This window comes from Heterodontus francisci, chromosome 49 (assembly GCF_036365525.1).
Source record: "Heterodontus francisci isolate sHetFra1 chromosome 49, sHetFra1.hap1, whole genome shotgun sequence".
Taxonomy (NCBI): domain Eukaryota; kingdom Metazoa; phylum Chordata; class Chondrichthyes; order Heterodontiformes; family Heterodontidae; genus Heterodontus; species Heterodontus francisci.
The window spans coordinates 10,271,976-10,288,159 of NC_090419.1; the positions used below are offsets into that span (position 1 = coordinate 10,271,976).

Consider the following 16,184-nt stretch of genomic DNA (forward strand, 5'->3'; position numbering starts at 1 on the left):
GTGCTCAGCCCAAAGCCCATTCCCATGGAATCCACCTGTCCCAGGGCTGGGCTCAGGCCCAGGGTGACTAAAAAGGAAAAAAAAGGTGCGGAGGCGGAGGCCTCTGATGACATGCAGGTCTCTGAGTCTCCGCGCCCGAGTGCGAAAAAGAGGAGAAGGCACCCCTCCACAGAAATAACACAGGGCCCTGAGGTGCAGGGCCCATCTGTTGAAGGGGAGCTGCCTCCTGTTTCTGGTCCTCAGGTTCCCCCTACCGCCACCACCAAGGCTGCAAAGTCCAGGCAGGAGCACCCTATTCCTCAGGATGGAGGGGAGGGGAAGGCCCTGGTACATGAGGCCCCTCCTGAAGGAGTAAGTGGGACCCTGCTTGTGGTGGGGGAGCCTGGGGACGCCGCCCACTCCTCCACTGCTACTGGGTCGGGTGCCCCAAATGAAGGGGAGGGCGACGCCCCAGAGGGTGAGCCCTCCCAGCCGGAGTCCACCACCAACCAGGAGACACCCATCCTGGTGAAAACTGAGAATGCTGCCCCATCTGCTGGACCTGTGGGTGCTGGCGGAGCGGGAGATGGCCTCCTCTCTCTGCCTCCGGTCTCGGCTCCGGCTGGAATCCAGAGTCGGGATCTTATGTCTCCCCTGGACCACTCATTGGCCTGGGGACGGAGGTGGAGGGGGGGTCCCGCGCTGCTGGTACCCACAGGCTCCAGTTTCACAATAGAACCCAGAGAGGACTCCTCCGCCATCGATCCTGGGGGTGGGATAGTGACGGAGGCGGGACCAGCTGGCGCAGCTGGGACGTCCGCCCCACAGTGTGTGGTGGATCTGTCAGCCGCTGGCGGTGATGACCCAGAGGAGGATGGGGATTCGGTGGGGGGCACGGAGGATGACCTTGATTCCATCGCCAGTGAGGTGGTGGAGTCCCTTGTGCCTCCCACCGAATCTCCTCTCATCCCCACGGCGGAACTCCGGGATTTCCTCGCAACTTGCAGGGGTTGCCGCGATAAAGTTCAGCTGGCCCTTGGCCATTGGTCGAATCTGGCGCTGATCGTACAGTCCGTCCGTGCCGCCCTGAAGAAAGCGGGCAAGCGCGCGGGCGTGAAACTGGTTGAGAGGTGCCGTTTTAATGTGTTCCTCAATGGGTTGCTGGGGGAGTGGAGGGCCAGGTGCACTTCCACTCCCTCCTCACAGTGAGGTGTTGGTGACGGGTTTTAAGTACCTTTGACATGAAGATAACCATAGCCAGCCTCAACATCAACGGCAGCAGGGGATCTCACCGCAGATTTCACAATCTCTCAGTCCTTAGGGAAGGGAGATACGCGGTGAGCTTTCTGCAGGAAACCCACACCGTTCCGGGAGACGAAGCCACCTGGCTCCTGGAGTGGCAGGGTGGGGTCTACATGAGTCACCTCACCCCTATTTCTAGTGGGGTGGCTATCTTGTTGGCCCCGACCTTTCAGCCGGAGATCTTGGGGATCAAGGAGCTAGTGCCGGGCCGCTTGCTCCACCTCGCCGTTCGCCTGGGTAGCGTGCCGCTCCACTTTGTGAACGTGTACGCGCCCAGGCCCGGCGCGTTGCAAGCGCGCTTCTTTGAAGAAGTGTCCGCTCTCTTGAGCTCCATCGATAGCGGCGAGTGCATCATCCTCGGGGGGGATTTTAACTGCACCCTCGAGGTGGGGGATCGCTCCGGTCCCCAGCGCGGCCAAGCGTCGGTGGAGAAGTTGAGGGGACTGATCAGCTCCCTTAACTTGGTGGACGTCTGGCGGAATCTCCATCCCGACTCCAGCGCCTTCACGTGGAGGTCTGGAGGAGGAGGGTCCCGAATCGACCGCCTCTACTTTTCGCAGGCGTACGTCTCCCGCGTTTCGGCGGCCTCCATGCGGCTGGTGCCGTGCTCGGACCACCGCCTGGTGTGGGCGGAGTTTACTCCGCTCTGCACGCGGGCGGGGTCCGCGTACTGGCACTTTAACAACCGGCTGCTGGAGGACGAGCGATTTCGGGACTCGTTCTGTCGATTCTGGGCCGACTGGAGAAGGAAGCAGGGGGGCTTTCCCTCCTTGAGGCTATGGTGGGATGTGGGCAAGACTCACATCTGCGTCTTCTGTCAGGAGTACGCGAGGGGGTCGACCAAGAGGCGGGAAGCCGCGATCGTGCGCCTTGAGAGGGAGGTGCTGGACTTGGAGTCCCGCCTCGGTCATGCCGTCGCGGACCCGGCTCTGTGGCAGGCGTACAAAGAGAAGAAGGGCGCGCTGAGGGACCTGCAGCTCATAGGGTCCCGAGGCGCGTACGTGAGGTCGCGGATCCAGATCCTGGAAGATTTGGACCGCGCCTCTCCCTTCTTCTACTCGCTGGAAAAATGGCGGGGGGTCCGTAAGCAGCTCGTCGAGCTGCTGGCCGACGACGGATCCTCCATCACGGATCCGGAGGGAATGGGCCTCCTGGTCCGGACTTATTACAGTGCGTTGTTCTCTCCGGATCCGTCCAGCGAGGATGCGCGCAGAGTTTTGTGGGAGGACCTGCCGAAGGTCAGCCCGGAGGGCGCCGAAGGATTGGAGGCTCCGCTCACGTTGGCGGAGCTGACTGGCGCCCTCCACCAGCTCTCAAGGGGCAAATCCCCAGGGCTGGATGGGTTGACCGTGGAGTTCCTCAGGGCGTTTTGGGACGTCCTGGGGGACGATTACGCGCGGGTCCTGGGGGACAGCCGGTGACAGGGGAGATGCCCCTCTCGTGGCGCAGGGCGGTCATCGTCCTGCTGCCGAAGAGGGGCGATCTTCGCCTGCTTAAAAACTGGCGTCCGGTCTCCCTCCTCAGCACGGATTATAAGATCTTTGCCCGGGCTATGTCTACCCGCCTGGGCTCCGTGCTGGCCCACATGATCCACCCCGACCAGTCCTACACGGTCCTGGGCTGGTCCATCCAGGACAACATCCACCTGCTCCGGGACCTGATCCATCTTTCCCAGAGGACTGGTCAGTCGGTCGCCTTTCTCTCCCTCGATCAGGAGAAGGCGTTCGACAGGGTGGATCACGATTACCTTTTCGGGACTCTGCGTGCTTTCGGACTCGGGCCACATTCCGTGGCCCGGGTCCGACTTTTATACGCCGCCGCAGAGTGTCTAGTCAAAGTTAACGGGTCCTTGACGACGCCCCTTCGCTTTGAGAGAGGAGTGCGTCAGGGATGCCCCATGTCCGGCCAATTGTATACCATCTGCGTGGAGCCCTTCCTGTGCCTGCTTCGCAGGAGGTTGACGGGATTGGCTCTGCGCGAGCCGGCCATGCGGGTCGTCCTCTCGGTTTACGCCGACGACGTGCTCCTCGCAATCACAGATCCCGTTGACTTGCGGAGGATGCGCGACTGCCAGCAGACCTTTTCTGCCGTGTCCTCCGCGAGGATCAATTGGGAGAAATGTTCCGGACTCCTGGTTGGTCAGTGGCGGGTGGACTCCCTGCCGGAGGAGATGACACCTTTTGCGTGGAGCACCACGCACCTCCTCTATCTGGGAGTCTACCTTAGCCCCGCTGAGGAAGCCTGGCCGGCAAACTGGCAGGAGTTGGAGGCGAAAGTCACCGCTCGGCTGGGGCGCTGGACAGGACTGCTCCGAGTGCTTTCCTACAGGGGCCGAGCGTTGGTCATAAACCAACTGGTGGCCTCCATGTTGTGGTACCGGTTGGTCACTTTGGCCCCGCCCCCTGTATTTGCCACCAAGATCCAGAAGAAACTCGTCGATTTCTTCTGGGGCAAGAGGAAACACTGGGTCTCTGCCGCGGTCCTGAGTCTCCCGATGGAGGAGGGCGGTCAGTCGCTGGTGTGCGTCCGCACCCAGGCTGCGACTCTCCGCCTTCGGACCCTGCAGAGATACCTGTACGTCGAGCGTCCTCCCAGATGGTGTGCGCTGGCGACGTATTTTTTCCGCCAGTGTCACTGCCTTCAAGACGACACGCATCTCCCGGTGGAGTCCGTTAGCCGCGCCTCTCTGAGGGAGTTGCCTGTCTTTTACCGGGATCTATTCCGAGTCTGGAACATGGTCGCCTCCAGTCAGGGCGCTCCCCCGCCGGCGGAGGAAAGCGCCTCGGCTGTCCGGGCGGCCGACTCCGGGGACGGTCCGGCGGGCGGAGGAGTCGCCGAAACCCCCGGGACGCCCCTCACTGCGGGTGGCAAGGGAGCTCGGGAGTGCGGACCGCTCCCGGTGGAGCTGACTCCCGCTCGGCCGGAACTGCTCATCGGACCCAGGCCCCGAAACCCTCCTCGGGCGCCGGTCCCGCACAACCCGAGCTGCCTCTCGGAAATGCCCTCCGTGCCATTCCAATCGGTGCGGAAGGGTGTCCTGTACGGGCTGCTCCTGCACACTCTCCACTTCCTCGCCCTCGTCAGCCGACCGGACACGCCCTGGCGGTCTGCGTTGCCATCTGGCGGTGAGGGGAAACCCCGATGGAGGTCTCTCTACGCGGGAGTCTTCCCCCTTTACATCGGGGACCTGGGGTGGAGGGTGCTGCACAGAGCAGTCCCGTGCAATAGACTTTTAAGTAGGTTCACGGACTCCCAGGCCACCTGTACTTTCTGCGGCCTGGACGAGTCCGTGTTCCACATTTATACGGAGTGTGCGAGGTTGCAGCCCCTATTTGAGTATCTGAAGGGGCTGCTCCTCAAATTCTGGCTGCACTTCAGTCCCACGCTCCTGATCTTTGGGCACCCGGTGCGGAGGGGCTTGGGCCGGGAGGAGGATCTCCTCGTCGGTCTGCTCCTGGGCCTGGCCAAGGTGGCAATTCACAGGTCCAGGTTGCGGGCCGTCGGGGGGTCCGTCCTCCCCGATTGCCTGCCCCTCTTCCGCGGTTACGTTCGCGCCCGGGTGTCCCTGGAAAAGGAGCATGCGGTGTCCGCCGGTACGCTTGAGGCCTTCCGCGACCGGTGGGCACCGCAGGGACTGGAGTGCATCGTCGACGCGGAGAATGGCATTTTAATTTGAGATTTTTGTTTATTTATCTGGTTTTAATAAAGTTATTTTAAAACTGTAAATATGTACATAAAGGGGGCCTGAGGGATAAAGGCCCCCTCGACGTGAAAAATATAAAAGGGGCCTGGGGTATAAAGGCCACCTTAAAAAAAAGAAAAAAAAAAAACCGGGGTAAAAAAAAACAGGTTAGATACAGGGTAAAGCTCCCTCTGCACTGTCCCCCATCCTGAGCTGATCCTGCATGAGACTGGAGGAGTGAACTCATAGTGAGGGATTCTCACACATTACCCTAAAGACAAACCTTTCTCCCCAGCTCCTTTCACCACCCCCAACACGTCCCGAAGCGCCTCTCAGACGACAGAGGAGTTTTCCTTTTGAACTGTCATCACTGTTGTCATGCAGGGGAACTTGGCAGCCAATTTGTGCACAGCAAGATCCCACACACAGCAACGTGATGAGTCACCCAGACGGTCTGTTTTTTTTTTAAGTGAAGTTGGTTGAGGGTTAATTATCAATCCCAGGACACTAGTTACACCCTGCCAACTTGAAAATGCCCCATTTATCCAGACTTTCTCTCTCCTGTCCGTTAACTAATTCTCTATCCAGACTTATATATTACCCCCAACTCCATGAGCCCTTATCTTGAGGACTAATCTTATTGAATGCCTTTTGAAAATCCCAGTATACTACATCTACTGGTGCCCCTCTATCTACCCGACTAGTTACATCCTTACAAAACTCATAAATTTGTCAAACAGGATTTCCCTTTAGTAAAACCATGCTGACTTGTCCTAATCAGACTATGATTTTCTAAGTGCATTGTTAAGACCTATTTAATAACAGATTCCAACATTTTCCCGACAACTGATGTCAGGCTAACTGGCACGCAGTTCCCCGTTTTCTCTCTCCCTCCTTTCTTGAATGGCGGTGAAACATTTGCCAACTTCCAATCTGACGGGACCATTCCTGAATCTAAGGAATTCTGGAAAATTATAGCTGCAGAGATAGTGGATGCAGGCCATCTGGTCCTGGGGATTTGTCGGATTTTAGTCCCTTAATTTCTCCAATACTTTTTCTCGGCTGATATTAGTTTCCTCACTCTTTTTAGCCCCTAGGTTACTGCGTATTTCTGGTGTGTGACTTGTGTCTTTTACTGTGAAGATAGACACAAGATATTTGTTCAATGCCTCCACCATTTTCTCATTCCCATTGATAAGTTCTCTTTCCAAGGGACCAACGCTCACTTTAGCTACTCTCTCCCTTTTTATACACTTGTAAAAGTTCTTACATTCCTGGCAGTTTACTCTCTATTTTTTCCCCCTTTTTAAACAACGTTTTTGCTGGTTTCAAAAACATTTCCAATCCTCAGCCTCACATCTATTTTTGGCAACATTATAAGCCTCGTCTTCTAATCTAAACATTGAAAGTTTAAGGCACAGAAAGAGGCCACTTGGCCCATCGCGTCTGTGCTGGCCGGAAAAGGAGCCACCTATTCTAATCCCACCTCAATACTATCCTGAACTTCCGAAGTGAGCCACAGATGGTTCTTTTTCCCAGTTTTTGTTTTTCATGGGAATGTATTTTTGTGCAACATTCTGAATTGTTCCTTTCAAAGGGTTACCGCTGTTTATTTACCGCTCTTACCTTTTAGTCCACTTACCCGATCAAACATAGCCAGTTCTCCCCTCATATCTACATAATTGGACTGAGGGAGCACCGCGATGTCGGAGGGTCAGTACCGAGGGAGCACCGCAATGTCGGAGGGTCAGTACCGAGGGAGCACCGCACTGTCGGAGGGTCAGCACTGAGGGAGCGCCGCGATGTCGGAGGGTCAGTACTGAGGGAGCGCCGCGATGTCGGAGGGTCAGTACTGAGGGAGCGCCGCGATGTCGGAGGGTCAGTACCGAGGGAGCGCCGCGATGTCGGAGGGTCAGTACCGAGGGAGCACCGCACTGTCGGAGGGTCAGTACTGAGGGAGCGCCGCGATGTCAGAGGGTCAGTACTGAGGGAGTGCCGCGATGTCGGAGGGTCAGTACTGAGGGAGCGCCGCGATGTCGGAGGGTCAGTAACGAGGGAGCGCCGCGATGTCGAAGAGTCAGTACCGAGGGAGCGCCGCGATGTCGGAGGGTCAGTACCGAGGGAGCGCCGCGATGTCGGAGGGTCAGTACCGAGGGAGCGCCGCGATGTCGGAGGGTCAGTACCGAGGGAGCGCCGCGATGCCGGAGGGTCAGTACCGAGGGAGCGCCGCGATGTCGGAGGATCAGTACCGAGGGAGCACTGCAATGTCGGAGGGTCAGTACCGAGGGAGCGCCGCGATGTCGGAGGATCAGTACCGAGGGAGCACTGCACTGTCGGAGGGTCAGTACCGAGGGAGCGCCGCGATGCTGGAGAGTCAGTACTGAGGGAGCGCTGCGATGTCGGAGGGTCAGTACCGAGGGAGCGCTGCGATGTCGTAGGGTCAGTACCAAGGGAGCACCGCGATGTCGGAGGGTCAGTACTGAGGGAGCGCCGCGATGGCGGAGGGTCAGTACCGAGGGAGCACCGCGATGTCGGAGGGTCAGTACCGAGGGAATGCCTCACTGTCGGAGGGTCAGTATTGAGGTAGCGCCGCACTGTCAGAGGGTCAGTACTGAGGGAATGCCGCACTGTCGGAGGGTCAGTACTTAGGGAATGCCGCACTGTCGGAGGGTCAGTACTGAGAGAGCGCCACACTGTCGGAGGGTCAGTACTGAGGGAGCGCCGCACTGTCGGAGGGTCAGTACTGAGGGAGTGCCGCACTGTCGGAGTGTCAGTACCGAGGGAATGCCGCACTGTCGGAGGGTCAGTACTGAGGGAGTGCCGCACTGCCGGAGGGTCAGTACTGAGGGAGCGCCGCACTGTCGGAAGGTCAGTACCGAGTGAATGCTGCACTGTCGGAGGGTCAGTACTGAGGGAGCGCCGCACTGCCGGAGGGTCAGTACTGAGGGAGAGCCGCGCTGTCAGAGGGTCAGTACTGAACGAGCGTCGCGCTGTCGGAGGGTGAGTACTGAGGGAGCGCCGCACTGTCGGAGGGTCAGTACTGAGGGAGCGCAGCACTGTCGGAGGGTCAGTACTGAGGGAGCGCCGCACTGTAGGAGGGTCAGTACTGAGGGAGCGCCGCACTGTCGGAGGGTCAGTACTGAGGGAGCGCCGCACTGTCGGAGGGTCTGTACTGAGGGAGCGCCGCGCTGTCGGAGGGTCAGTACTGAGAGAGCGCCGCGCTGTCGGAGGGTCAGTACTGAGGGAGCGCCGCGCTGTCGGAGGGTCAGTACTGAGGGATCGCCGCGCTGTCGGAGGGTCAGTACTGAGGGAGCGTCGCACTGTCGGAGGGTCAGTACTGAGGGAGCGCCGCACTTTCGGAGGGTCAGTACTGAGGGAGCGCCGCACTGTCGGAGGGTCAGTACTGAGGGAGCGCCGCACTGTCGGAGGGTCAGTACTGAGGGAGCCCCGCACTGTCGGAGGGTCAGTACTGAGAGAGCGCCGCACTGTCGGAGGGTCAGTACTGAGGGAGTGCCGCACTGTCGGAGGGTCAGTACTGAGGGAGCGCCGCACTGTCGGAGGGTCAGTACTGAGAGAGAGTCGCACTGTCGGACGGTCAGTACTGAGGGAGCGCCGTGCTGTCAGAGGGTCAGGACTGAGGGAGCGCCGCACTGTCGGAGGGTCAGTACTGAGAGAGAGCCGCACTGTCGGAGGGTCAGTACCAAGGGAGAGCCGCACTGTCGGAGGGTCAGTACTGAGGGAGTGCCGCACTGTCGGAGGTTCAGTACTGAGGGAGCGCCGCACTGTCAGAGGGTCAGTACTGAGGGAGCGCCGCACTGTCGGAGGGTCAGTACTGAGGGAGCGCCGCACTGTCGGAGGGTCAGTACTGAGAGAGAGCCGCACTGTCGGAGGGTCAGTAAGGAGGGAGCGCCGCACTGTCAGAGGGTCAGTACTGAGGGAGTGCCGCACTGTCGGAGGGTCAGTACTGAGGGAGCGCCGCACTGTCGGAGGGTCAGTACTGAGAGAGAGCCGCACTGTCGGAGGGTCAGTACCAAGGGAGAGCCGCGCTGTTGGAGGGTCAGTACTGAGGGAGTGCCGCACTGTCGGAGGGTCAGTACTGCGGGAACGCCGCACTGTCGGAGGGTCAGTACTGAGGGAGCGCCGCACTGTCGGAGGGTCAGTACTGAGGGAGCGCCACACTGTCGGAGGGTCAGTAGTGAGAGAGAGCCGCACTGTCGGAGGGTCAGTACTGAGGGAGAACCGCACTGTCGGAGGGTCAGTACTGAGGGAGAGCCGCACTGTGGGAGGGTCAATACTGAGGGAGCGCCGCACTGTCGGAGGGTCAGTACTGAGGGAGCGCCGCACTGTCGGAGGGTCAGTACTGAGAGAGCGCCGCGCTGTCGGAGGGTCAGTACTGAGGGAGCGCCACGCTGTCGGAGGGTCAGTACTGAGGGAGCGCCGCGCTGTCGGAGGGTCAGTACTGAGGGATCGCCGCGCTGTCGGAGGGTCAGTACTGAGGGAGCGTCGCACTGTCGGAGGGTCAGTACTGAGGGAGCGCCGCACTGTCGGAGGGTCAGTACTGAGGGAGCGCCGCACTGTCGGAGGGTCAGTACTGAGGGAGCGCCGCACTGTCGGAGGGTCAGTACTGCGGGAGCGCCGTACTGTCGGAGGGTCAGTACTGAGGGAGCGCCGTACTGTCGGAGGGTCAGTACTGAGGGATCGCCGCGCTGTCGGAGGGTCAGTACTGAGGGAGCGTCGCACTGTCGGAGGGTCAGTACTGAGGGAGCGCCGCACTGTCGGAGGGTCAGTACTGAGGGAGCGCCGCACTGTCGGAGGGTCAGTACTGAGGGAGCGCCGCATTGTCGGAGGGTCAGTACTGCGGGAGCGCCGTACTGTCGGAAGGGCCGTCTTTTGGAGGCGGCATTAAAACCGAGACGATGGGGGCCACCTTAAGTGCTGAAAGGCTCTGTGGAAAAGACAGATCCCTGTCATCACCTTCTGTGCAAATATGTTTCTTGTAAACTTCTGCCTTCATCCTCTCCGGCGATGACCCTCGGCTCCGCAATCTTTCAGTATTTCAAACCTCTCACTCCCTCTGATAAATCCCTCAGCCAGGCAGAGTGAGGACAGGGTTGTAGTGGACACACACTGACACCTTGTGTTCATTTCAATCCTGTCCCATTGTCAGTGACTGTCCCAACACTCTCCTGACCGGCCTCTCCCATTCTACCCTCCGTTAACACATCCGAAACTCTGCTACCCCCGTGTCCTAAATCAAGAGTCCCGTTCACCCGTCACCCTTTGTGCTCGCTGGCCTGCACCAGCTCCCAGGCCGACAACACCTCATTTTAAAATTCACATCCTTTGTGTTCAAATCTCTCCATGGCCCTCGCTCCCCTCCCTATCTCTGTAACCTCCTCCAGCCCCTACAACCCTCCCTTTCTCTGTAACCTCCTCCAGCCCCTACAACCCTCCCTATCTCTGTAACCTCCACCAGCCCCTACAACCCTCCCTATCTCTGTAACCTCCTCCAGCCCCTACAACCCTCCCTATCTCTGTAACCTCCTCCAGCCCCTACAACCCTCCCTATCGCTGTAACCTCCTCCAGTCCCTACAACCCTCCCTATCTCTGTAACCTCCTCCAGCCCCTACAACCCTCCCTTTCTCTGTAACCTCCTCCAGACCCTACAACCCTCCCTATCACTGTAACCTCCTCCAGACCCTACAACCCTCCCTATCTCTGTAACCTCCTCCAGCCCCTACACCCCTCCCTCTCTGTAATCTCCTCCAGACCCTACAACCCTCCCTATCTCTGTAACCTCCTCCAGCCCCTACAACCCTCCCTATCTCTGTAACCTCCTCCAGCCCTACAACCCTATCTCTGTAACCTCCTCCAGCCCCTACAACCCTCCCTATCTCTGTAACCTCCTCCAGTCCCTACAACCCTCCCTATCACTGTAACCTCCTCCAGCCCCTACAACCCTCCGAGATCTCTGCCCTCCTCCAATTCCAGCCTCTTGACCATCCCCCGATTCCCATCGCTCCACCATTGGCGACCGTGCCTTCAGCTGCCTGGGGCCCTAAGCTCTGGAATCCCCTCCTGAAACCTCTCCTCCTTTAAGACACTGCTTAAAACCGACCTCTTTGACCGAGCTCTTGGTCGCCCGTCCCTAATATCGCCTGATGGGGCTCGGGGTTAAATTCTGTCTGATTTACACTCCTGCGAAGCACCTTGGGGGGTTTACTACATTAAAGCTGCTATATAAATGCAGGTTAAGTTGAGACAAATAACTGGAGACAGGAGAGAATGATCAGAATATAATCCCATTTTATTTCAACTGAATGAGGATTTCACAATATACATTTTTGTTAAACTATGGAATAAATACTCCCATTTACAACAAACATGGTCACATCTTCTCGGATACAGAAACACGATTCAAAAACACAATTGAATATTCCAGTTTGCTTTTAAATATTTATATACGTATCTTTATGTCTAACCAGGACGAATTCCTATCTTTTAATTTTATGTCTGGTTTTATTTCACCCTCAGGTTCTGAAAATAACTGGTTCAGGATCGAGAGAGAAAACGCACGCCGCGAGGGTTAAAATGGGGAGATAAATCGGACAATGGTTTCAGAGAAGCAGCACAGCTCGAAGGGCTGCACGCACTGGGTCTCAGGTAGAGGGACGTTATGGGAAGTGAGGGCGGGAGGAGGGGCGAGGGGTTAATGTGGCAACTTAACGTGCGAAGGGGTCTCCCACAAGCCATTTGCAGCCTCGCCCAATATGGCTGGACACATAAAAGACGCCTAACTAACTGACTCATGGGGCTGAAACAAGAGCAAGTGACCGGTTTAACAAATATTAAAGCAGTCACGTTGAACACAGAGATCGAGCAGGCCTCTGACCACACCAAAGGTCCCAGGAGTTGAACCCTACAATAAATACACTACATTTACACATCCAAAACCGGACGCACACATACACGCACCCATTGTTTTCCCCACCACCTCTGGGTTACACACGACACTCAGCAGGACTCGACAAGGGGCCATTAATGCACCCCTCCCACTCCCCCCCCCCTCCCCAAGAAAAAGTAAAGACAGCCAACCGCTTTCCGAGCCCCTTCACCCCCATCTCCGCCGTAGATGTGCCCTCCCACCCACCAACAGTAACCGTCAGCTTGACTTTCCACCTCTGTGCTGAGGGAAGCCCCGCCTTTTAAAACTAGTTTAAAAAAAAAATCCTTCTCCTTCACGTCTCGCAGCGCCCCGTGAGGCTGATGTCAGTGTGCTATTCCACCTAGGGAGGCAGCGCAGTCCGACCAGAACCAACCCACTCCCCTTCCCCCAGCACCTACGCCGTGCACAAGCAGACCCGCAGCTCCCAAACACTGAGCAGTAACACCCGGGACCCGGGAGGCAAGAGTGGGCCAAGACAATACTTATCTCAGGGTCTTAGACTGATGGGAGAATGGAAGTGGGAGAGAGAGAGAGAGAGAGAGCGCGCGAGCGGGAGATGGAGAATGAGAGACAGATAGATAGAGACAGAGTGGCACAAAGAGACAGAGAGTGAGACAGAGAGAGACAAAGAGAATGAGAGAGACAGAGAAAGTGAGAGAGAGAGACAGAGAAAGTGAGAGAGAGCGAGAGACAGAGTTGCACAATGAGACAGAGAGAGAAAGACAGAGAGAGAGAGAGAGTGAAAGACAGACGGCGCAAGCGACAGACAGACAGAGATTAGCTAGGGGCCCCCCGGGGTAAAGTGCGGGCGATGCTTGGAATTCCAGCCGAGGAGCGGGCCGGACAGGGTGTGTGATGCCCCAGGCAGTCGAATAGCCCACCAGCATTGTGCGTCGGTGGAACCTTTAGCCCTGCGAGAGTCACCAAGTTAAGGGGAAGGCAAAGGAGAGAGTGAAATGGGCTGAGCAGGTTGTGGGGTGGAGGGGGGAAGCGGGCAGGAGGGGAGGGAGGTGCAATAATGGCGGTGGGTTACATCTGATTGGAGAATGAAGTGGGTACAGGCTGCCCGTAGTCGCCCTGCTGGGGGTAGGTCTGCTGGTTGTAGTCTGGCTGGTACCCGCCTTGTTGGCCGTAGCCCTCTTGCTCATAGTGTAGCTCCTGGTTGTAGGCCTGACCGTGGACATAGGGGTCCACCCCAGCGGGGGCCTTCTCCTCGGCGGGTGCGGGCTGCTTGCCGAAAGGTGCAGTCCAGCCAGTCTCCTTGAAGACGAACCAGGTGTTGCCGCCCCACAGGATGAGGTTCAGGAACCCGAAGACCTGGGCAGCGTAAAAGCAGTGAGAGAGAGAGAGAGAGAGACTTTGGTCAGGGTGTGTGGTGTTGGCCTCAGTACCACCGACTCGGGTCCGGTGGGGGGGGGGGTATGGCATGGGGGCAGGGGAGCGATACCCCACCCTCCCGTCCGGTGACATCCTGTTGCGATCAGGAGGAGAGGGGATCTGGCTCAGCCATGGTGCCCCATGCAGTCGAATAGCCGGTCAAAGTGACCGCCGGGAATTAACCCTGGGGGGGAAGGGTGGTGTCCCCATCAGGGACCCCCTTTTAATGGGGATCGCATGACCGCCCCCCCCATCGCGCGCCCTGACACGGGCAGCAATGCTTACCACGGACGTGTTCAGGCCGGACATGATGGGATCGTGTAGAGCCCGGCACGAGTTCTCCTTCTCCTTGCAGGCTCCGATCAGCTCGATGATCTCGTCTGGGTCCGTAGCAGTCTTAACATCAGCCAGCCCCTTGGCCCAGGCGGAGGAGCTGACCAACCATAGGAATGCAAAAACTACCGTCACCACAAAGTCCTGGAGAGAGAGAGAGAAAGTGAGAACGTGATGTACGGAACCAGAGTTGCCGAGTATATTCCAGACTGAGATCGAAGGACTTCTGGGCACTGAGGGAATCGAGGAATGGGGCGGGAAAGTGGAGTTGAGGCTGAAGAGCAGCCATGATCTCATTGAATGGGAGAGGAGGCTCGAGGGGCTGAATGGCCTCCTATTAAGTTTGGGAGATACCACTTCCCTCCGACTGGGAGATAATCAGCCTTCCGATTGGGAGTCCGAGTGCTGGCGCCGGATGAAACGGGATAAAATATTCCTTATTGTTTAATATCAACTGTTGGCTCGAGCGGCGCAAATGTGGAAAAAGAAGCTGCGTCACCATCACTGGTGGGAGGTTGCAATTACAGCGTGACATGTTGACATAGGAAATCCCCATTATAAATAAATGGTGGGGATTGGCGATGACAGATGCATCACCAGACCTGACCGCGGAACATTCTGGAAGACACTTACGATCATGGGGCCCTTGTTGTTTTCCCGGTACTTGGGCTGAAAGAAGATGTAGACGACGGTGGCCGCCGCAGAGTAGAGGAACGCAAAGACAGCAATGGTGACAAAGAATTCGGCCGATGAGGAGTAGTCACCAGTCAGGAAGTAGCGCTCGGTCCAGTCGTTCCGGCAGGTGGGCGCGTCGAAGTACATCTGATGCAGCCTGTTGCCGAGCATAATAACCCGAATCAGTAGACGACCCAACTGGGTGTATCACACTGCTGCTGACATGCAGGGCCCTCGAGGGTTAGGAAAGTTAACTGCTGTTAAGTAAACACTGGGTGAGCTCACTCCAATGGAGAGTCTCGGTGGACAGACGGGGGGACGTGACACCCGAATTACAGAAGGGAGGGAAGGACTGACCCTCCGACAGTGCGGCGCTCCCTCAGTACTGACCCTCCGACAGTGCGGTGCACCCTCAGTACCGACCCTCCGACAGTGCGGCGCTCCCTCAGTACTGACCCTCCGACAGTGCGGTGCACCCTCAGTACCAACCCTCCGACAGCGCGGCGCTCCCTCAGTACTGACCCTCCGACAGTGCGGCTCTCCCTCAGTACTGACCCTCCGACAGTGCGGCACTCCCTCAGTACTGACCCTCCGACAGTGCGGCGCTCCCTCAGTACTGACCCTCCGACAGTGCGGTGCACCCTCAGTACCGACCCTCCGACAGCGCGGCGCTCCCTCAGTACAGACCCTCCGACAGTGCGGCGCTCCCTCAGTACTGACCCTCCGACAGTGCGGTGCTCCCTCAGTACCGACCCTCCGACAGCGCGGCGCTCCCTCAGTACTGACCCTCCGACAGTGCGGCACTCCCTCAGTACAGACCCTCCGACAGTGCGGCGCTCCCTCAGTAAAGACCCTCCGACAGTGCGGCGCTCCCTCAGTACTGACCCTCCGACAGTGCGGCGCTCCCTCAGTACTGACCCTCCGACAGTGCGGTGCTCCCTCAGTACCGACCCTCCGACAGCGCGGCGCTCCCTCAGTACAGACCCTCCGACAGTGCGGCGCTCCCTCAGTACAGACCCTCCGACAGTGCGGCGCTCCCTCAGTGCTGACTCTCTGACAGTGCGGCGCTCCCTCAGTACTGACCCTCCAACAGTGTGGTGCTCCCTCAGTACTCACCCTCCGACAGTGCGGCGCTCCCTCAGTACAGACCCTCCAACAGTGTGGTGCTCCCTCAGTACTCACCCTCCGACAGTGCGGCGCTCCCTCAGTACAGACCCTCCGACAGTGTGGTGCTCCCTCAGTACCGACCCTCCGACAGCGCGGCGCTCCCTCAGTGCTGACTCTCTGACAGTGCGGCGCTCCCTCAGTACTGACCCTCCGACAGTGTGGTGCTCCTTCAGTACTGACCCTCCGACAGTGTGGTGCTCCCTCGGTAGTGACCCCTCCCTGCTCTTCCTGCAGCAGGTTTAGTCTCGGAGGCGAACACCCTTCAGGATTTAACCCTCCGCTATCTGCTTACCCACTGTATTGTAGCCTGGTGTATCCGGGAATTCCTCCTCTCTTGCAGCGGGAGTAGCGCTTCCTCACTGCCTGGGGTATACGGCTTTCCTGCCTTTGGGACACCGCCAGTAAACGTGGCCATGGCCTTAAACCGAGCCAGGTCCGATTGTAAGGGTTTTGCAGTCCCAGGGCCCATAGATTTAATCCAGTCTCCATTTCAACACCTTGCCCTCAATTTTTATACAGCAACGAGATAATATATGATTCATCGTTCAATAACAAAGAGGTTCGGTCGGAGCGCTGGAAATGTAAAAATAAAATGAGCCGCGTCGCCACCACTGGTGGGAGGGTGCAATTACAGCGTGACATGTTGACATAGGAAATCCCCATGATAAATGGGGGCGTGGGTTGGTGGGAATTTGAGATGGCAGAATATGTTGACATGCGGG

General features: G+C 58.0%; 1 protein-coding gene across 1 annotated transcript in view; it reads right to left on the minus strand.

Annotated features, from left to right (window-relative positions):
• Positions 1 to 11,253: 11,253 nt before the first annotated feature.
• Positions 11,254 to 16,184, minus strand: part of sypa (synaptophysin a) — a 101,750-nt gene continuing 96,819 nt past the window's right edge. The window contains exons 4-6 of the mRNA XM_068024391.1: positions 14,254 to 14,452; positions 13,573 to 13,764; positions 11,254 to 13,227 (exon numbers count right to left, since the gene is read on the minus strand). Coding sequence (XP_067880492.1) covers positions 12,940 to 13,227; positions 13,573 to 13,764; positions 14,254 to 14,452 — 679 coding nt within the window. The 3' untranslated portion in view covers positions 11,254 to 12,939. The remainder of the gene's footprint in view (positions 13,228 to 13,572; positions 13,765 to 14,253; positions 14,453 to 16,184) is intronic.